Raw genomic sequence first — 22,611 nt, 5'->3', positions numbered from 1 at the left:
ATAGTGTATAGTGTGAATTACTTTTTTTTTATTTTTATTCTTCTTATTTATATGTGTGTGTATATATGGTTGCAGGTACAAAATACATTTCACTGTGCATTGTACTGTGTATAACTGTGCATGTGACAAATAAACACTATCTTAATCTTAATCTTAATCTTAACTTCTTAGGCCTACAAACATCCATCCACCTGTGGAGACAATTCAGTGTTAACAGATTTCTTCTTTCCTTAAGCCATTTCAGCCATCTCAAATTATACATCTGTTAAAGGCAATATTGTATAGTCAATGTTTTCAACCTCCAATCCCTCACCCTGCTTCAGCATGAATTGTTCTACCATTCTTCACATGTCCACTAGTTGCCACTGCAGTTCCCCATAGAAAATTCACACTTGCCAGTCACTATGTTAGATACACCAGTTAAACTGCTGATTAATCCAAACATTTAATCAGGCAATCACATGGCAACATCTGAGTGCATTTAGGCATCTTCCTGAAGTTTAAACCAATGACCATGGAGAAAATAGGTGATTTAAGGACTTTGAACATGGCATGGTTTAAAATTGGGCTGGTACGAGTATTTTAGAAAATGCTGATCTACTGGGATTTTCCCACACTACTAGCTCCAAGGTTTACAGAGAATGGTCTGAAAAAGAGAAAATATCTAGTGACTATAAGTTTTTTTTTTAAACTTGGACAATTAGCTAAGGTCAAACAGATCCTTTCAAAACAGGACTTTGAAATCGTAATCCATGCACTCATTACATCACAACTGGATTACTGTAATTCTCTCTATTATGGGGTTACCCAGTCATTCCTGTCCTGTCTTGAGCTGGTGCAAAACGCAGCTGCTCATCTTTAAACTGGTACACAGAAGAGAGATCATATTTCTCCTGTTTTGGCCTCACTGCACTGGCTCCCTGTTCATTTTAGAGTGCATTTTAAAATTATTTTATTTGCTTTTAAGTCATTAAATGGTCTTTCCCCCCCTACATGTACACTTGCCCTCCCGGTCGCTCAGGTCGGCTGATCAGCTGCTCGTGGATGTGCCGAGGACTGTGGCAGCACCTAGGCTGCATATTAGACAGGCTTTTTCACTGTCTATTTTTAAGTCATTTCTTAAAACCCATCTTTTTTCATTGGAAACAGTCTGAGAGTTGACTTTTATTAACTTTTACTCATTTGTTTTTCTTATCAATTATAATTATGTTTAATGTTTTTTAATGCTTTCATATATTATTGTGTTTTAATGTTAAGCACTTTGGTCAGCACTCGCTGTTTTTAAAGTGCTATATAAATAAAGTTGGCTTGGCTTGGCTTGGCTTTCTACATGGATCCATCCTGCTTTGTGTCAGTGGCTCAGGCTGTTGGTGGTGTAATTCTGTGGGGGATAATTTCTTGGCACAATTTGGGCCCCTTAGTGACAACTGAGCATCTTTCAAGCACCACAGAGTACCTGAGTATCGTCACTAACCATGTCCATTGCTTTATGACCACAGTGTGCCCATTTTCTGACAGCTAATTCCAGCATGTGCCGTTTGACGAAGCTCAAATCATTTCAAACTGGTTTCTTGAACATAACAGTGAGTTCACTGCACTCTAATGGCCTCCACAGTGACCAGATCTCAATCCAATAGAGCACCTTTGGGATGTAGTGGGAGATTCTCATCATGGATGTGCAGCTGACAAATCTGCAGCAACTGTGTGATGCTATCATGTCAATATGGACCAAAATCTCTGAGGAACGTGTTACGAAAAACATAGACTTGTTGTTTGTTGTTGTTGTTTATTTCCCTCTGGCTACACACAGCATAGTGACAGCTGGTTAAACTGTAAATAAAATGAAATTACAATATTTAGGATCATAATTCAAAATAAACACAAATTTAGACTTTTCCTAATATATCTTCTGAATAGGTCAAAATTAAGGTTGTGCTAGATTAATCACATATAACTGAGATTCAAATCCAGCATTTAAACACATTAAAATCTTCAACATTTATTTTCCAGATTGATAAATCGTCAGTAAATTTAGCCTTATACTCTATCAATCACTCTGCTTACAAATCTTTAGCTTATGCTCTTAACAAATGCAAAAATACATCAGATTACATATTACAAGGATCTTACAGATCTAAACACAGAATTAAACCAAATCTATCCATTTTATGGACATTCTGATTGAATACAGTGACGTGTCTCATTTGAAAACCCATGCAGGAAAACGTATTTCACTTTTGTCTGTGTAGGTTCTCAGTCATCCAGGTCATAGTAGTCTCTGAAGGCTGAAAAAAGGCGACTGGACTTCTTTTTTGTTTCTTCTTTTTTGTTTCTCTCATCCAAAAGGCTTCTTCAGTTTTCAAACCAAATGGTGGAGAGACCCAGGTATTTAAACCCCTGTGGGCGTAGCCTGGAGGTGGTTATGACCCTCTGTTGATCATGTGCATAATCATATGTGCCAAGGTGTGAAAGGAGGCGTGGGTCTTTACAATCAGTGGTTTCAGATTAAACCAATTTAGGACTTTTCTCCATTGTTTCATGTGACCCATTGAGGTCACTGGAACAAAGGTGTGAATGGGGGTTGAGACGTCTGGGAAGGGAGCTCAGGACAGCACTGTAAGCGGGGGAAAGTTGGAGACGTAATCCACCTCCTCTGTTCAATGATGGTTGTTCACAGTGGACATAGATGGCTTCTTTTACTCCTCTTTCAAACTATCTGTCTTCCCTGCCCAAAATGTGAACACTGGCATCCTCAAAAGAGTGCCCTTTCTCCTTCAGATGCAGATGTACAGCTGAGTCTTGTCCTGTCGAGGTGGCTCTTCTATGCTGTGCCATTTGTTTGTGAAGAGGCTATTTGATTTCTCAAATGTAGCGGTCCGAGCACTCTTCACTGCACTGGACAGCATACACTACGTTGCTGATATTGTGTTTGGGGGGTTTGTCCTTGGGATGAACCAGCTTTTGCCTAGTGGAAGGGAGTGGTACCAACAGAATGTTTGCAGCACCTTGTTGCATATATGCTACAAAGAATTAAGACAGTTCTGAAGGCAAAAGAGGTTCAACTTGATGCTGGTAAAGTGTACCTAATAAAGTGGACAGTGAGTATATCTGCATAGCTGCTCCCCATTCCTGAAGACACTCATTCTCTGCCTGAGTTTGCCACGTTATCTTATATTTCCTTTAAATGTCTGATGTTTCAGAAACCCTAAAGAAAACTTTATCTGATTTTTCTGATCTTTCTTACTTGAAGCACGAACATCTTTCAACCATGTAAAACCTGTTTTCTTTCCCTTCATCTGTGATGCTGAACAGCAGAAAGGTGGATCCAAAGTTCAGACAATTTGTATGATTGGCATGACACCACATAAGCAGTACAGAGCTCATGAAAATAGATTTTATAAACGTTGTCTTGTTTTTTTGTTTTGTTTTGTTTTGTTTATCACAAAGTGACTCTCTAAAAATACATATTTTTTGGAAACAGTAGACTAATATGTATATGAAAAACAGAGAGGCAAATTAACTTAAAACATTGTAATCAGCATTGTTGTGCAAAATATGCTTTACAGTGATGCGTCAAATTAGTACAAATCAAACAAGTGTGCTACAAGCAGTAAAAAAGAAAACACAATCACATCAGAGTCACAGAGTTGAAACAAAGTACATTTAGTGATTTTGTTTTTTAACAGATTTGTTCACAAAAAATTTACCACAAAGTATTACAATTCTTTACACAAACCAGCAAAACAGGAATGCTGTGATTGTCATCAGTGATAAGAGTATAAACTGTTTGATATATGTGAAAATTTCATATCCTTTCACACAATGGCACAACATTTAGGGGGAAAAATGCCATGTCTATTTTTTCCTTCACATATAAACATAAAGCCAGCCATCCATCCAAGATCATTTAATAAAATAGAATATGATTAGTACTGGTATTTTATAGAGGTAACAAAGAATACAGACTAAAGAACAGGAAAAAGGTTTGGCCCTGATATACTACGTATATTCATTTTAAACACACAGAGGACAGTCTGCTCACATTTCAGCTGCTATTCATGAATACAGAAAGAAGGAGGCACATGTTAGTACAAAATCTTTGCCAATAGATCAGTGGTTCCCAAAGTCAAGAGTGCTGCGGTCGTCTGATAGCACCGGCCTGTGAAATCTTCCTGGCTAGAATCCTGTCTTCACTCTCATCAAAATACAAGAGAAAATGATGTATTACCATGAAAGTTTGATTTCAAAAACTTAAACAACACAAGCTGTTGGCTATAAATTGCTAATACTACCCAGTCGTTGTATGTAAAGTGCTAATACCAATAAGTGACCCACTCACCACTGGGACATAAACTTCAATCAAAGAGCAGTAAATTTAAGTGAGAGTATTGAGCAATATCACTAACTAACCACCTCCTATTACCAGTTATAATTCACTTTTTATATAAGTAAATACATTTATATAAATATGTAACTGTTCATACTTGTAATTTCAAACTGAATTTCTGTTATTACTGTGGCTCCCCTGCAGTACCGTAGCAGCCCACCAGGAGGCCGCAACCCACACTTTGGGAACCACTGAGATAGATAATTGATGAGCAGCACTTGTGGAGTAATAGGATGACGTGTACTCTTATAGCTCAGACGACTGCCTTAATGCTAATCATACTTTTGTGCAGCAAATTTTGATTAAAGAATAGAATTTGGTTATAATGGTGTCAATAACACCATAATAACAGAACTGCAGATTGAGACAACACAACATCATCCTGCTGTAAAAACTCACTAGAGCACCAAATTTATATTAATCCATATTAAAATAGATCACATGCACTTGTTCATCAACTCTTTGAGTTATGTTTTTTGAGCTGAGTGTCATACAGTGTAGGGAGGTCAGAAAGATAAACCTATCATTTTTAGTCTTTAATCCCAGGCAAATCATTTACTGAAACTACTTTGACAGTGGAATCATAAGGGCAAGGTGTTTCTTACTGGATGAAACTAAACTCAAATCTGAGTAATAATATTCAGCACAATTATTAATGCTTTTGGTCTCAAGTGCTGCGTTTTCAGCTGCTTTGTCTCACAAGTACACACAGTCAGGCAAAAGACGAAGCCTTAGGTTGTTTCAGGCTGTGTTGAGCACTCCCTCTCTAGTCACTTAACACGGCCTTCATTAACAGCTGCTGATTGAGACAGAAACACACACACACACAGACAAACACAAACAAACACACACAAACACAAACACACACACACAAACACACTACATATTCAAATAATGTGTTCTACACTGCTTCACCTGATCTATTTCTTCCCTACCTACTGCATTTAGGTTATCCAAAGGGCACTGGTCTGCTGATGCAAAAGCTGCTACTTCGTCTAATAGCTCAGAATTTATGCTACTATTTGCTGAAACAAGGTTTTCCATCACAGTGTGTTAAGCACAAAAAAGAAAGACAAATGCATCCTTCATTAAGCTAATCTCCTGCATCTGTGAGTAAGTCTCTGTGGCTTCTTGAGAGTCAGACACTTGCCTGAGACTCAGTGACAGTGGAATATTGTTTAAGGAGTTTTTCAAGTCAGAAGAGGTCAAACAAAGCAAGTCCATGTGGGCCAGTTTCCAGCAAAGGAGGAGAAGCGTGGACAAGGAGGCGGCAAAATGCAGAAGGTGATACTAACTGTGGATAACCAATATCAGCAGTCTGATCTATGACTCTGAATCCTGTTGGGGGGAGAAAAAAAAAGAAGCTTAGTGTGAAAAAAATACTTCTTATATCCACTGTAACGATTTTTTTTGTAGACTAAAGCCAAACATCTCTACAAAACACCAAACTGAATGCATCTGCAATATTTTGCTGATCTAATCAAATCACTTGTAACTCAGTTATCCAATGAAGATCTAGAGGAGGAAGAGGGAAGGGTGTGACTTGTGGAAATCAAATATATATCCTCTTCAGTAATGCTTCAATATAGCTCCCTTTGTTTGACAACTAAATCATTGAATGGTCCTTTAATTCTTTCAAAAGAACCACTGTAGCTGTTCTGCTGTGTACTGACTGACTTTTCCTGCAACTCTAAACACAAAACCTAACTCATCATCGAAAAATAGGAATAATTGTTATATAAATTCTAAGAGGATGTCTAAGTGGAAGACTTACCAGGTTAATGTTAGCAAACTGCTCAAAAAATTAAAGGAACACATTGAAATCAGAGCACATCATCAAGTGTTAATGAAATTAACAACAGCTGCACTAGAGGGGCAACAATAAAAAACAAACAAACCAGGAATAGTTTTACAGATGGAGGCCACTGACATTTTTTCCCTCATCTTTTGACTGTTTTTTCACTGTTTTTTGTATTTGGCTAGGGTCAGTGTCACTAATGGTAGCATGAGGCAATACCTGAACCCTACAGAGGTTGCACAGGTAGTCCAGCTCCTCCAGGATGGCACATCAATATGTGCCATTGCCAGAAGGTTTGCTGTGTCTCCCAGCACAGTCTCAAGAGCATGGAGGAGATTCCAGGAGACAGGCAGTTACTCTAAAGAGCTGGACAGGGCCGTAGAAGGTCCATCAGCAAGGCTGATATCTGCTCCTTTGTGCCAAGGAGGAACAGGATGAGCACTGCCAGAGCCCTTTGTCCAAAAAATCTGGAACAGACTTCATGAGGGTGGCTTGAGGGCCTGACATCCAGTAGTGGGCCTGACTGGGATTTGCCGTAGAATACCAGAATTGACAAGTGGAGAACATTATGCTGCCTGTAACACTGTTCAGCATGACTGGTTTGGTGGTGCTGAGGAGGCATATCCATTGAGGGATGCACAGACCTCTACATGTCAGGCAATGCCACCCTGACTACCATTAGGTAGTGGAATGAAATCTTTGGATCCATTGTCAGATCCTATGCTGGTGCAGTGAGTCCTGGGTTCCTCCTGGTGCATGACAAATGGTAAATGGTAAATGGACTAGTTCTTATATAGCGCTTTTCTACTCAGTCAGAGCACTCAAAGCGCTTATACAACATGTTTACATTCACCCATGCACTCCCATTCATACAAGCACTTCCATGTTTAGTAAGCTAAGTGCTTTTAATTAGCTAACACTCACACACATTCATACTCCGACGGGACGGTCGGAGAGCAACTTGGGGTTAAGTATCTTGCCCAAGGATACATTGGCATGTAGCCTGGAGTAGCCAGGAATCGAACCGCTGACCTTCCAATCAGTAGGTGACCCGCTCTACCTACTGAGCTACAGCCACCCACAATGCCTGGCCTCATGTGGTGAGAGTATGCAGGCAGTTCCTGGAGGATGAATTAAGTGATACCACTGACTGATCCCCATGCTCATCAGACCTAAATCCAACAGAACACCTCTGAGACATTACATCACCAGGTTGCACCTGTCCAGGAGTTCAGCAATGCCCTGGTCCAGATCTGGGAGGAGATTCATTGTCTCATTAAGAGCATCTCCAGACGTTGTCAGACATGCATACAAGCATGTGGGGGACATTCAAATTACTGACTACCGTTTTGAGTTCCTGCAATAAAATTTCAGCAAAATGGACTAGCCTGCTGAATCATTTTTCATTTTGATTTTGGGTTGTCTTTGAATTCAGCCCTCTATAGGTTGATAATTTTCATTTCCATCAAACAATGTGGCATCCTTTCATTTCTAAATTATCCAGTTCATATCAGCATGATTTTTTCCCCAATAAAATTTGATGTGTTTTAAAAGTATTGATTTTTTTTTTTTTTTTTGAGCAGTGTATATTGAGGGGAATCTAGAATCTAGATCTATGGGATCTGAAGTCTTTAATCCCACTTCTCCATTTTCAACTTCTCCAAAAAAGCTGATGTGCATGAAATTCAAATTAAATAGTACATAGATGAAATTTGCAGGTTTGCAAAATGAAGTAAAAATGAAGCTGAGTGTGATTGGAAACCATTTCAGTGGTTTGGCTTTCAGTGTTTGTGTATGCACGTTCACTTACTTTAACAGAGGGTTGGGAAGAGAGCCCAAGGAATGCAAACACAGTGTTGTTCTCTTTAGAGAGGAAGAAGTCTTCATAGTCCTGTCGGAGAAGAGGAGGATGTTAAGTGTTGTGCAACTGTTTCAAGTTTGAAAGATAGTTATACGCATCCCTGAAAAACAGGCCTTCTGATTCTGCTTTTAAAATATTTCCATGACATTGCAGAGCAATGTTGGAGAGCCTTGGCCAATGAGAGTGACGGGACGCAGAGCAGATAATCTGCCCCATCCGTGAAACTGGATTACGACAGGATTACAGAGCAGCCTGCAATCTCAGTGGAGGATATAAACTGGCAAGATCCAACTGATCAACATCACCAGCACATAGGTAGCTTACATTGTATTGACATGCATCAGTGTAAGCTAATGGCATACCCTTAAATATATTTGGCAAAATCCAACTCTATCCATGGTGCTTCCTGCAAAATGTTTAACTCAGCATGATCAATGTATGTATGTGTATGTGGTTTGGATGATTAGTGTTGTCATATAAAACAAACACAAAGCAGCATCTAACATCGGTAAGGCTATTGTGGTGGTAACTAACAGGACATATGCTACCCCTCATTTACAAATGGACAGCAGCTGGCTGCTAGACCTCATCTCTGCTTATTCAAGTTAAGAAACTGGACCGATATATCAATGGGGCCAATTTATTGGACAGTATTAGCTATTTGCTGATATATAGGTAGTGGCACCCTTAAATTTCTTGTCTTTCCATTACCTCCTGTATGTATTTAAGCCCCTGGGTTTGCTTTGTTCTTTGTCGCGTCCTCGTCTCTGTATGGTCAGTGTTGTCTTCACTGCCCTGCTGTGTGCTTCACGTCTCATGCCATGTTCTTAGTTCTTATGTCCATAGTTATGCTTATGCTTATGTTTATGTTTAGTAATTGGTACTGCTGGCACCCGTCCAGACTTTGTTAAATTAAAGTACAAGCTAAATTAAGCTCTTGCCTCTGAGTCCTGCATTGGGGTCCTCTGCCTTGCCTGCACCAGCGGAACGTGACAGCTGGAGGCTTTTTAATGAAGATATCTAACAAACTGCATTTGCCTGCGGTGTGATTAACTGCATTAACAGACAACCCTAGAAGGCTGTGCTCCAGCTTTGCAAGTGAACTTCACCCGTGGATGCAACGATAGTGTTATCTACTTGGAACCACTATCTCGTCCAAATATGGCCATTTTTACTGCCAAACACTCCCCACTCCCCAATTTTGTGCCTTGTAAATGAACACAGAACAAGTTACAAGGTACAATTTGAAGACTTTAACTGCAGATCTTTATTTTGACAGATTTATCTATACTGCATTTTGCAAGAGAATCAATCAGCCTCTGGGGGCAGAGAGTAGTGTTTGGGAGCTTCCAGTGTAATCAGCTGAACCAAGTATTCTCTTTCCAACAACCAGTTATCATTTACAGATGCAGATAAATTGAATAAAAAGCCAAATGATCACCAGATCATAACCAATGTTACCCGATGAAGGGGGGGTACAAGTGAAAGACACTGATGGTAAAGCCATCAGTGTCTTTTTTTTTTAAAAAACATTGGACTGGGAGATGTGTTCAAAACGTCTGTCTATAATTATAAAAAAATAATGTGATACCCATCACCACATCACCACCACATACACCACAGTAGTGATCCTCGTTGAAAATCTGTGGAGGCAGAGGGTTGCCCTTCTCTGGTTGCTTATCCCTGGGGATGTTGCGGTACATCCAGAGCCGCTGCTCCTCCAGCATGGTAATGTCTACTTCCTGGAAGTCGATTCGGTTGGCCTCCAGGAAACCCACCACTGCCTGCTGATGCTTCTTTACCTGGACGGGTCAGCAATTAACAGAAAGAAAAGGGGTGTTGAAAATGTATGTTTAAAAGAATTCAAAATAGAGAAGTGACAAGAAAACAGGATTTTATAAAACCAAAAAACTAACGCAAACAACTGCATTACACACAGTCATCATGATTAAATCTTTTGCCTTCATGCATCGTGTGTGCAGTTTAAATATGGTACTTTCTCCCTCTGTGTGTCATATCACTTGCCTTTGTACAGTGGCCCTCGCTAAGCAGTTTGATGATGAATCCAGTCCTTAAATGACAAACGGTAAACTGACACTGATAAGAGCGAATGGAGCTCTCGCGCCCACTCATACACATGGAGGAAATGCAGTATATGCATTAACTGCAAATTGATTCTGGTAGTAGTCCGGAGGATTATTGATTAGATTAGTGAAGGGGCTTGTGTTTGAAATCGAAATCCTGACATCCTTTTCTACTGTAGGCCTCATCTTAGATCGCTACAATTACTGAATTACAGGAGAGGTTACAGGCTGCAGTTAAGGATAATTATTCATCAACGAACCTGTCAGTTACAATCATTATTATTCTATTATCTAAGTAACAAAATATTTCATATCATTTAGACATGGCTCAGCCATTACTGCAGGCGGCGGTACAGAAAGTATGAGTATGCAAGTACCTTTCAAGAGATAATGAAGGACACTTGTATAGGCAGGTTACAACTACAGGGTGTATGCAAGAGTTTACCCCATTCTTAGAAGTGCCCTGTGGAGCAAACCTTGTCAGCTGTGGTCTAGGATGGATGCAACAGCTCCCTATAGTCCTGACTCAAGCACCCTGGGACAGTGTGTGTTTGTGAATTGTGGGAAAGCAAAATCCAAGGATAAATTTAGAAGACAGAACACTCCCACACTTGGTCATAAACACTCATTAGATACACAGTCCAAATGACCTACAGCTGTTGGCATGTGTGTCTCTTTTGCTTCCCCGCCTGATGGATTGTCTTTTCTTGTTTCAGAATATGCGATCATTCAGAGTTTGAATTCATTTAACATGCGTAGCAACATCAAATATAATGTAAAACTGGTTTCTATTTGCAACATTATACATTCATTCAGTTTTATCATCTATGCAATCTATTGTTGTGTGTGCACGCACAACAATAGATTGCATTGTTGAACACTCATTAACATCATAAAAAGCAGATTAATTGAAACAATTTGGGGCAGAAGAAAAAAACAAAGCTTTCTTATGACCAGATGTTATTATCAATTATCTATTTCCTTATTGTTGTCCTCAGAAATCTGTCGTTAATGCAAAAGATAAAAGCTGTCTGTGCTGTGCTGTGTGTGTCTTTACATGTACATGTATTCAACTTAAGGAGACACAATGATCCTATTGTTCTGCCTTAAAGGACAGCAGGGGATTGTTATTCAAAAACACATCCAAACAAGATTCAAGTCATCTGTTGTCTTGCTCTAAAAGCTCCTCTGTGTGTGATCATAAAACAACTTTATCTGGACTTATAAAGCTTATACGACAGTAAATGATGGTTACTATCTTTAAAGAGACAAATGTTTTTTTTGTACAGTTCAGAGGTTCAAACTTCACTTAGAATCACTGTGAGCAGTCCATACTGTTTGTCACAGTGCTAGTGGACAGCATAGTATAAATGAGATGGTTGTCCTTTAAGGTGACAGACAGGCAGCGTGGGTCTAAATAATGAAAGAAGTGCCCCCTGTGAGTGTGAGCGAAATACTGTGTCAGTGGGATGGATGAGTTCAGATTTTGTGTGTCTGCGCATGTGTGTGTGCATGTAGGATTTAAGACATAGAAACAATGAAGTCACATGAGTAAACATGAATTGTTTGAGAGCACTTAATGAAATATGGGGATTAGTTTAAGAGACTTATCCTTCAGTTATAGTCAGGGAAAGGAATATGAAAGGCATGCAATGGAAAAATACTACTAATAATAAATTACTATTGGGGAATTGGAAAAATCAAAAAATGTTTTAAAAATAAGCTTTTTTTGCTATAATATTACACCTAAAATCACGCAGTACACAAAGATTTTTATTCAGAGAATGGATTTCCATGCCTGCCCAAAGCCAGTATTTCAAAATTAAGTCAGATTATGCAAGGATGTCATAGTGACCAATTTTATTGATAAAACCTACGTTCACAACGGGACATTTGGGTGAGACTCAATATCTCCCTAAAGAGTGGGGGATAACCTAATTTATATCCCATTCATTCTGTGCTCATTATATTTCCGCTCCACTAATTTGCTGCCGTTAAACTGTGAGCTGCACTTTTTTTTTTTTACTACTAGTCTTCTGATCCCTGCTTTTCCTATTTTGCAGCATTTGTATTTTGGTGTTCTCCAAATTCATTAAAAAGATTGCAGCCTTTCGCGTCGTCCCCCACGCCTCCAGCTTTCAGAACTTATCTGCTATATTTTTCCTGGTATACACACACTCATACACGCACACACATCTATTTCACTTTAAATCATCTCTAGGATCCAGCCTCACCTTTCCTCTTTATTCAATCATGTAACTCAATTCAAAAGCATTCAGAGTAAATTACATTTGCATGACTTCACCACTCGCCAAATGGCGGACCTGTTCAAGCGAGCATGACTCTTGCTTGTGTGTGAAAAGAAAAAAAAATTGGGAGACGGTGTTTCAAATGTATGTGTCATAGGGTTAAAAATAACTCCTTTGTAAACACTCAAAGATTGGCCTGCTCTCTTCAAGAGACAGAGCATGATAACATAAATATTACTCATTTGTCCCATTACCTAACTCTTTTAGCATTCTTGCAGGAGTGTTGCGTGATGGTTTTCTGCCCACGCTCAATATCAGCTGGACTTTCTCTGTGGCGTGTGTTTGCACTTTGCCAAAAGGCGCAGCAGGACAGCAGCTGCATCCAGTTCTTCTCGTTGTGCATGACATTACTGACTAATAAAAATGAATCTGTGAAATTCTGAAAAAATGTTAGAAAATGTGGGAAATACAATTGATCACATCCCTGAGCTCATCATGATCTCAGCAAATATCTTTTTTTTTTTACACTTAGCTACAAGTGAGATCCAAATTGTGTTTAATTTACAATTGAAAACTACAAGAAATTAAAAATTTAAAAACGACTACAGTTATGCAGGAGATGACCCATTTAAAATAAACATACAACAAAGACTGACTGGTACGAATCATGTTCCAGCTGTCAGCAGATCCACTGATGTTTGTTTAGCACAAAATAAAAGAGACTGTTTTTGGGTTAATACAGGAACCTGCTGGTTTTAATCTAAACTCTGATAATGCTGAAAAACTTTTTTTTCTTATAAAATAAGGGGCACTGAATGCCCTTTATGTTTATACTGGGTCAATCAGACAAAAATCTAATGTTTGTTATTTTGTCAGTCCCTGTGTACATCTTGATGGAGCCTAATGGGACTATCATGCCTTGTTTATACTTTGTTTGGCCCACAGATGAGAGGTTTAATAACAGTTTGTTTCAGGTTCTTTATCTTCTCTAAACTACATGAGGCCACAAGCCAAACTGTAATATCAACTGCGATACTAGTGCATATACTGTGGTTTTAGAGAAATAAAGGACGTGAGCAGCCTTCTCACCTGTCTGATGATGCTGACTGGTGTCACCGCTTGACTAAAGTGGATGAGCGCAAACAGGCGCACTCCTAGACCGCTTACATAATTACGTTCAGCCGATAAAGCGTAACCCTAAAGATTTACACACGGCTTTTTAAAAAATTTACATTTTTTGTAATGCATTCTTTCTAAGCTCCTGTCGACAAGTTCAATGGCACATTTGCAAACACTCACCGCGAGAGAGCCGGTTGAGGAGGCGATGTAAACCTTGATGACCATTTTAATCCCAAATTAATGTCAGACAGTCAGCAAACAGTTTGGTGGCAGCGCGCCTCGTTTATTTCCCCCTCAAAAAACAAAGAAAACCCTCTAAATACTTGAAATCTATGCAAATGTGCTTTAGATGAGCGAAGCCACCCGGCTCCAATATTTAAACTGAGCCGTCATAATAAAACAGCGTGCGCTCGTCCTGACTGTAGCAGCCACATCGCTCATAGCGCGGACGTAATGCACGTCATACAAAAAAACACTTCACTTCCGGGCACAAATTTCAATGTAAAACAACCCTGTGGTAAAGATTCGTGTTTAATCTGAAATTTAATTTAATTTAATTTATTTATTTACATTGCAAATTGGATAAGTCGAGTCAGTGTTTTCCTATATGTCTCAGACAATTAATGTTTTTTATTATTAAGTAAGACATAAAGTTTAGATGATGCTCCGATTTCAGGAAACAAGTGTGAAGTATAGAAAATTATCTCATTATTGTGAAAGAAATAGTACTTCCTGCGCCTGATTTGTTTAGGATTTTGTCAACTTCAAGAAAGTTATCCTCTACCCAATTTCAGATGGCTACGTTGTAAAAGAAAAATATTTTTTATACATTATATTGCCAAAAGTATTCACTCACCCATCCAAATCATTGAATTCAGGTGTTCTAATTACTTCCATGGCGAAAGGTTTATAAAAACTAGCACCTAGGTATTGTAACAGTCGTAATTGTGATGTCTCTTTACGACAGTCTGGTCTTTTTGTGTTGATGATGTCACCAGTGTGCACCCACCGCTCCTCAGTAGAGAGCGCGGGAGATGTGTTTTGCAGATGGACATTTTGGCTTGAGGCGGACCTTTTCCTTTTCCTTATTTTTTTGTACCGTCATAGGTTGTATGAACACTGCTCGTTTTCATGTGTGTTTATGTAGCAGCCGTTCAACCGGGCTTCATAAGGTTTGAAGATTACATTTATTAAAAGGGCAATACTGAAATTCTCAGTGCCAGTGTGCTTGTGCGTTTTTTTTGGCTGCCCGCCGCCTCCTCTTCACCACCGAACACAACCCAGACGTTACAGTATGCAGATTGTTCTACGAACATTTGTGAAAGAATGGGTCGCTCTCAGAAGCTCAGTAAAGTCCAGCGTGGTACCGTGATAGGATGCCACCTGTGCAACAAGTCCAGATGTGAAATTTTCTCACTATTAAATAGTTAACCGTTAGTGCTATTATAACAAAGTGGGACCGGTTGGGAACGACGACAAGTCAGCGACGAAGTCGCCAACTTGCTGCAGAATCAATCAGACCTGGCCGAGCAGCTGCATCCAAGCCTTAGTGTACTGTACATCAGCAAGCACAATGCAAAACGTTGGATGCAGTGTTGTAAAGCACGCCGCCACTGGACCCTAGAGCAGTTTAGACATGTTCTCTGGAGTGACGAATCACACTGGCAATCCGATGAATGAGTCTGGGTTTAGCGGTTGCCAGGTTCCATAGTTCCAATGAAAGGAACTCTTAATGTTTCATCATAGCAAGACATTTAGGACAGTTTCACACTCCCAACTTTGTAGGAACAATGTGGAGATGGCTGTTCCAACACGACTGTGCTCCAAGAAACTACATGGATGAGCGAGTTTGGTGTGGAATAACTTGACTGGCCCGCAGAGTCTTGACCTCAACTCAAAAGAACACCTTTGGAATAAATTAGAGAGGAGACTGTGAGCCAGACCTTCTCATCCAAAATCAGTTTCTGACCTCACAGAAAAATGGTTAAAAATTCCCATCAACACTCCTAAACCTTGTGGAAAGCCTTCTCAGAAGAGCTGAAGCTGTTATAACTGCAAAGGGTGGGCCGACATCATATGAATCTCTATGAATTAAGAATGGGATTTCGCTCAAGTTCATATGCGTGTGAAGACAGATGAGTGCATACTTTAATGCATATTGTGATTGCTTTGAACACTAAGGTTGTTTGCCACTGCACAACAGTTTACTGGTTTAGAGGCAGCTCAATCCATTTATGGATCACCTATTTTTAAGGCCATTTATATACTTTGATTTTCATAGAAAAGTAGCTGCAAATACATATTAAAAATAATCTAGACAGTGTTTATTTATTTATTAGCCTCCGTTGGTAGAAGAGGGCATATTTTGTGTCTTGTGTTGATTTTGTCTTGCAATGCTTTAATCCTAAATATCTTGTACATTATAAATATTGTGCAGTATATGTAATAAAACCTTCAGTAACTGCTTTTAATTCTATATATTTAATAATTATCTTATTTATTAATTAAGTAAACGCATTGCCACATCGTTATTTACCTAATATCGTATTTTTATCGGATAGCAATTTGTATGATCGCAACACGTACAACAGCGCCACTCTGGTGGTAGGGTGGCATTGCAGGGAGTGCTGCGGTTGCCATGGTACGGCGTCAGCAGCTACTCTGAAGCAAACGCCTAGACGTGGACGGAAAGAAATGCTATACCACTGACGAGAAGGACTACTTTAAAATTGCTGCTTTTTTTGTTGTTGTTGTTATTGATGATAAAAGGACAGCCGTGACAGTTTATTTTCAAAACAGGTGTATAACCCATAGCCATTTTTTAATATCTAACGGCAGCTAAGTTAGCTAAAGTTCAAGCTAGCTTGCTAGGAGCTCTTTAGCTTACAATATCCGATCGAATCAAAACAAAACGCGGGTAAGTGTTACACATTTAGGCGGAAACCGAACAACATTTACACACTGTTTTAAGTTAGTTAAAAGACAGATTTGTGCCAACAGACTCCGAGAGCTACAGCTACAACACACTCCACCTGTTGATGATGATGGTGGCTTCGTGTTGCTATGCTAATTTTAGGTGGCTATAGCCATCTGTCATCCACCCAGCGGCACCGTTATCTTTGCAGACACTGATATTATGTCCCCGAAGCGCCTCTTAAAATCTCTTTTGCCTTTTGTATGCACATAATTGATAATGTACAAGATACATAAACTAGCAGAGGACCCAGTGAGTTATGTGCTAAACTGCAAGTCATACATTTGGTTTCTTTTACTTGACAGGCAGTCTGTCAACAACACACTACCTGCCAGCAGCACACGGTCTACATTAATCCCATCAGCTGGTGTCATAAAAAGCAGGGCAGTGCCGCTGCTGTAAGCCAGAGCATCCTTATACGTCTTCACTGTATACTGAGAGGAGATTTAACTCTGGAATCTGGAGGAAAAGCCATTCATGAGCTGGCACTTCCTCCAGATTCCTCCTGCGGCAGAAGATGTGATGATGAAAATGACAAAGCTGATTGGAATTCGATTAATTCGATTCGGTGACCTTCACAGTTACACACTTTTGTCGTGAGCCATCCTAAAGCACACTTCGATGGGTGAGCTTCCCTAAATTTTGCTCGAGGTTTACTTTGCTTTAAATTTTTATTTTCTTTAAGAATCCCTATGATAATTTAATGACTTGTATGGTTTATTTTGTTGCCCTTGTAAAACGTTATTAGCAGTAGTAGTAGTAGTAGTGGTATAGGCATAATTTTAGGCTAGATTATGATGTAATTTAGGCGAATAGTATGAAAAGAATGACTCAAACCTTTCTGCCATCTTTACCTACAGTGATTTTCCATTTATGGTGATGTTGTTTTGTGTTGCCATAGATGCCGGTGATCCTGTTATCGTCAGGGGTTATAAAAAGGACCAAATGACTGCATGGCCTTTATGTCCCTTGAATAATTAGTCTTCTTCCTCCGCTGCAATAGTTTGGAATTGTGAATTCTTCAAACTAATTAAGGATGTTTGATCTCAACAGACAGCAAGGAAAATATATTTCTGTTCATAACATTTAGCAAATTCTTATTCTAAAAAAAAAAAAATGATATGTGAAACATATCTGCTTAATGCAAATGTAAATAAGGCTATTGTTGTTTCATTATTTTTTTAAAAACTGTTAGGCACTGTGACATGTGCACTGTGTTGCATTCAGAAATAATGTGGCTCTTTAATAAGTCACAAGGGCAGATGGGGGCAGTGTAGCTTTTTTTTTCTGTAGAAGTGTGTGGACGAGTGATATGCTTGATTTAGTCTCATGGAAAATTCTGTCTCATGCATGCTGTTGCTTAGTGACCAAGATACATAACACTGAACACCTGAGAGAAATCAGTTGACTTAGTTTCTTTTAACTTTAAGAATATTTTTCTTGGTTGCACATCATAAATTTAGAGGTCATTTCACTACATTGTGTATAGGTAACGTGTTGATAAATCGCAACCTGTTCTTATTTTCTAGATTCAGGATGTCTTAAAGTGACATCATGGAATCTGAAAAAGTAACTGACCCGTATGAAGACAGCCGGGATTTAAGCCGCCAGTCCCACCATAGCACAAAGAAAGATTCTCGGACTTCATCTGTCCAGAAACACAAAAAAAACATTTGGGACAAGATCCAAAGTGAGGATGGAAAAGGCGACTCTGGTGGTAGATCCGTAACCAGAACTTGGCATTCGGATCCGGATCGGGACCAGATATCAGAAGGAGAGGGAAGGAAAAGTGGTGGGTCATTTTATTCTGAGGATTATGAGAATGAGTCTCCTTCAGAGCGTTCGATCTCACCATACTCCCAGTCCCGGACTCCTTCTCCCACCCCACGTAGAGGGGTGCGAGCAAAGAAAATCTCTGGCAGCCCTCTCTACAAGACGGGTATGTAAAGAAACTCAGAAGTGGCTGAGTGGGGTTAAACTGATGAATGAATGATGTTTAGGTGATGTCAGTGCAGAGCACATTTTGACTTTCTGATTGAGCTAGGAAAAAAAAAAAATCCTTTCATGGTTTTATATGATGTGTCTTTCACTGTTTTTCAGGTGGTGTGGGGCGCCGTGGTGTGTCACACCCACAGCGACCAGGTGGCCAACCCCTGGCCCAGCAATATCGCAGGGGAGTGCGTTCTCAAAGCAAGGAGTCCACGCCACCTAAAGACCTGGACCTGGTGACCAAGCGGATGCTTTCAGCCCGCCTTCTAAAAATCAATGAATTGCGCAATGCTCTTGCTGAGCTACAGCAGCGCACTGATGAACTGCAGAAAGAAAATCGAATTCTCAGACAGGTAGGCCTGTTAAATTTTAGGTTATTAAAGCAAGGGAATTCTTTAATAATTTAATGGATTTTAGTCATGTTTGTATTCAAATAATTATCAATAGAATAAACATACAAGTTTGCATGAAACTCAGTCACACAATCCTAAACATTAAACTTCCCTTTTTTCTTCACCATCCTCAAAACAACTATCTCCATGCTCCAGCTTCAGGTACGCCAAGAGAAAGCCCTGCAGCGTTATGATGACACAGAAAGCGAGATCTCCCAGCTACTGTCCCGGCACTCCAACGAGATCCACGTGCTGCGCGAACGTCTCAGGCGCACCCAAGAACGGGAACGGACAGCTGAGCGACAGCTGAAGGACACACAGGAGCGGTTGCAAAGGAGTCAGTCTACCATTTCACGGCTGAAGAAGCTGGTCGACCAGCAGGATTTAGGAGCTAGAGAGGAGCTAAGCTGCAGGCTAGAGGAAGAGAAGTCACGGGCCCAAGAAGCAGAACGCAAGCTTAAGGTAAAATCAGTGAAAAAAAACAATAGTACAACTTTAAATTGAGGAGGTCCTGAGTGCTGTCAGATTTAATAGAATTTGCCCTAAAATGAACCTTATTAAAGTTGTTTTCGATAACCCTGCATACTGCATATATCAATGAGTCGAATGAGTGTTATACAGTTACTTGCAGTTCATAAGTGTGAATATCTTGTCAGTGAAAAAAAATAAAATTGTAAGTTTAGGGAGTTTAGGGTTCCCTTTTCTCAGTCAGCAGCTTTCAGTGAGTGTTTGTGTTTGAAGGAGGTGGAGCGTAGCATGGAGCTGAGCAGTAGCAGTTTTCAGAGGCAGCTGGTCGCAGAGAAGAAGAAGACGCTCAGTGCCCAGGAAGAGATCAGGACTCTCCACGAGGAGCTTGAACGACTGACCAATAAACTCAAGGTACATGTACACAAAATAAACTTAAAATACCCACTGGAATCAAAAGTGGAACAGAGCATAAAAACAGATTGCTAATTGTGTGTGTGTTTATTCTTTCTCATTTTCAGGAGAAGGAGAGAGAACTCGATGCTAAGAACATTTATGCCAACCGCATGGTGAAACCCTCACAAAAAAAAGATGCTGAAAGTGGCGCAAAGCAAAAAGGTAATAATTTTATTTTTTTTGCCGCAACTTCCTTAGCTGTTGTTGTAGTCCACACTATTAAATATGTTATGAGGACTGGTCATAATGATTGTGCTTTGAGTAAAGGGATGGTTAGGAACGTGTTTAACAAAAGTGACTCTACTTTTTCCACATATAGTTCCCAGCAGGAGCAGCACCAAGGCAGTACAGACTGATGACAGGATGCCAAGTCTGGATTTCCCCACGCCTCCCCCTGCTATCACAGATGCCAATGAGTACAGCGAGCAGCCACCTGATGAATACTTATCACTTAAGGTGAAGTGTCTACACTTTCCTTGTACTAATTTTGTCCACATCTTGTACCACCCATTCTTGTCATTCACATGTTGTACCCATTTGTGTCATCAGGAGCTTACCAGAGCAGAGGTAGAAGACAGGACTCAAAACTGGGAACCAAAGGGGCGAGAAAGAGACCAGGAGAAGGAGGTGGTGAAGGAAGAGAAAGAGGTGAAACAGCAACTGGATCAAGAACTGAGTGTGCTTGAAGAAAAAGCAAAGATATTAAGAGATGGTAAGCCAAGGATTAGTAAACAGTAGTTATAGAGTATATACATCACTTACAAAAAGCGTGGGAAAGCAATATTACTTGTACTTAAATCTGAGACACACTATGTCAACAGGCTCAGAGAAAGAAAAGGATGAAGAACACCAAAAAAGGATGAGTTCCCTGTTAAACCGGAATGGGGACGATAACTACAAGAAGCATGGTCATGTCCAGGGAGAGGTGGAGAGATGGAATCAGGAAGCCCTGGCCAATCAACAAGCAGCAGAGGAAGCACGACGCAAAAAAGAGCAGCTGCTAGCGAAGATGCAGGAAATAGACAATCAGAACCAGAGAGCCCAGGATTTCTTGTTTGCATCAAGTCCTTCTGAGTCCAATAAGGGTATCAGAGAACGCTCATCTCCACGCCCTCCTGAGCAAATTTTCAGCCTCACTGAACCAGAAGAACCAGATGGTTTGCGTGGAGGGAGCAGAGAAGGTGGAAGGAAGAGACCGGGGATAGAGGGTGTAGCGGTTACAGCAGGAATAGGGAGAAGAGCGCTTCGGTCTCAAATCTCCAGCGACGACTTGGCATTTGGAGGCTATGCACCTTCATTTGTACATTCAACTTCCCGAGGCTCCTCTGGCTTTCCGCCACCTCCACCCAAAGACGACAGGGAATCTGCGTTAGAAGGAATAGGGGTGTTTAATATCAGAGGGGTGGACACAGAGAAAGACAAGGACACACAAAAAGCTCAGAGAAAGGACAAAAAGTCAAGCCTCATGCAGCAGCTATTTGGTGGCCATGATGGTGTGAGTACCTCCAATAAACCGGAGCTCCTTAATAGTCCTCCGACAACCAATGGAGTGCGTTCAAGAAGAGAGGGACTGCTCAGCTTTAACTCAGGGTCTTCTACTCCTCCAGCAGCCTCCTTTAACACTCTGCATGTTGCAGAGAGCAGACCTGCCGTCCGTGCCGTCACCTCTTTTGAAGATGACATCGAGGAACTCGCGCTATGAAGTGAATTTAGATTAAAAGTGCTCTGGGTCATGGCAGGCCATCAAATTGGGTAGTTACAGCACAATGAAGTTATTTCTGAAATAGAAGAAGATTAACAACCAGCCATTAAAAGTACAAGATAATCAAAACAACCAAACATTAAAGAGAAGAAACTTTCAGGAAATGTTTATGTTTCATCCATCAGTCTATTTTCTTTACCCTAAGATGGACAAATGGTTAATGTTTGATCACAAGGAACATCTGACTCTCTAGACAGTGGTTTTCATTTATTGCACTTATGAAATTTGAAGAGTAGTGTTTTTGGCAGAGTATGACTCACCCTCCTATTCCAGTTTCGTACTTTAGTGCTTTGCCAGGTTTTGTATCATTTTGATTTTCTGCCTTTGTCACATAGTTTGTGATCATACATTTTCTGAGAATCTGAATTTAAAACCACAGTAGGCAGAAATATGAAAAAGAGAGGAAGGAAAAAACAGAGTTTGAAACTTGACAACTCTCCTCCTACAGTTCCCCCTTCTCCTATCAAAACCCTTCCCATCACATGGCTTCACACTGGATTCAAGCCCTACTATATCAGGTGAAAGTCCTCTGCTTTTACACAGCCCAGCAGACCTGATCACTGGACAGATTTTTCAATCATGGACTGGATTCATTTTTAAAGCCTAAAGCAGAGCCCGGAGGAGGTGCAGAAGTCTAGCTACTTTTTAGAGCACTTGAATTAAAATATGCTTGAAGGCCATAATGGATTTGTTGTGCAGTGGTGCCAAAAAAATGTTGCCCACCCCCCTTTAATTCTTTTGCAGGTATTTTGGAGTTTTGACCCCCTAAATGACACAACAATCACTCCTTCTGTCGATTGCTTGTGGAATGACTGACCATTACTATATGGTAAAATTTTTTATGCAGTCTTAAAACCTATCAGTAGTATGATCATTCTAAGTATATATAAGTCAGTGCCACCGTCTCCTGACCATACATCTGACCATGGGCATCTTGTCACTGGTTTCACTGGTGAAAAAGAAAAAATGAATCCCCTATACATGAATTACGTTCAGTAATCAATGAAAGGTTGTGCATATAATGTTCTGTATGAACCCCACCAATACCAGTGTGGTCCATGCCCTATAACACTCA

At 40.1% G+C, this 22,611-nt stretch overlaps 2 protein-coding genes across 4 annotated transcripts; one reads left to right on the top strand and one right to left on the bottom strand.

The window, feature by feature from the left end:
* Positions 1 to 3,516: 3,516 nt before the first annotated feature.
* On the bottom strand, positions 3,517 to 13,946 carry sh3bgrl2 (SH3 domain binding glutamate-rich protein like 2). Of its 2 annotated transcripts, XM_030721483.1 has the most exons (5): positions 13,679 to 13,946; positions 9,663 to 9,848; positions 7,996 to 8,076; positions 6,162 to 6,179; positions 3,517 to 5,725 (listed from the first exon to the last, which is right to left on the bottom strand). In XM_030721483.1, the coding sequence occupies exons 1-5, from the start codon at positions 13,721 to 13,723 to the stop codon at positions 5,711 to 5,713; spliced, it is 345 nt and encodes a 114-aa protein (XP_030577343.1). In that variant the 5' UTR covers positions 13,724 to 13,946; the 3' UTR covers positions 3,517 to 5,710. The 2 variants fall into 2 exon arrangements, with proteins under 2 accessions (XP_030577343.1, XP_030577344.1); XM_030721484.1 differs by lacking the exon at positions 6,162 to 6,179.
* A 2,184-nt stretch (positions 13,947 to 16,130) lies between these two features.
* lca5 (lebercilin LCA5) lies at positions 16,131 to 21,967 on the top strand. Of its 2 annotated transcripts, none has more exons than XM_030720860.1 (9): positions 16,131 to 16,297; positions 18,002 to 18,411; positions 18,573 to 18,814; positions 19,010 to 19,315; positions 19,595 to 19,732; positions 19,840 to 19,936; positions 20,094 to 20,230; positions 20,324 to 20,486; positions 20,596 to 21,967. In XM_030720860.1, the coding sequence occupies exons 2-9, from the start codon at positions 18,027 to 18,029 to the stop codon at positions 21,474 to 21,476; spliced, it is 2,349 nt and encodes a 782-aa protein (XP_030576720.1). In that variant the 5' UTR covers positions 16,131 to 16,297; positions 18,002 to 18,026; the 3' UTR covers positions 21,477 to 21,967. The 2 variants fall into 2 exon arrangements, with proteins under 2 accessions (XP_030576720.1, XP_030576719.1); XM_030720859.1 differs by having other exon boundaries at positions 16,131 to 16,415.
* Positions 21,968 to 22,611: the final 644 nt, after the last annotated feature.

The sequence above is a fragment of the Archocentrus centrarchus genome, chromosome 24, assembly GCF_007364275.1.
Source record: "Archocentrus centrarchus isolate MPI-CPG fArcCen1 chromosome 24, fArcCen1, whole genome shotgun sequence".
In the NCBI taxonomy this organism is placed as follows: domain Eukaryota; kingdom Metazoa; phylum Chordata; class Actinopteri; order Cichliformes; family Cichlidae; genus Archocentrus; species Archocentrus centrarchus.
This window is presented reverse-complemented; position numbering and strand designations above follow the sequence as displayed.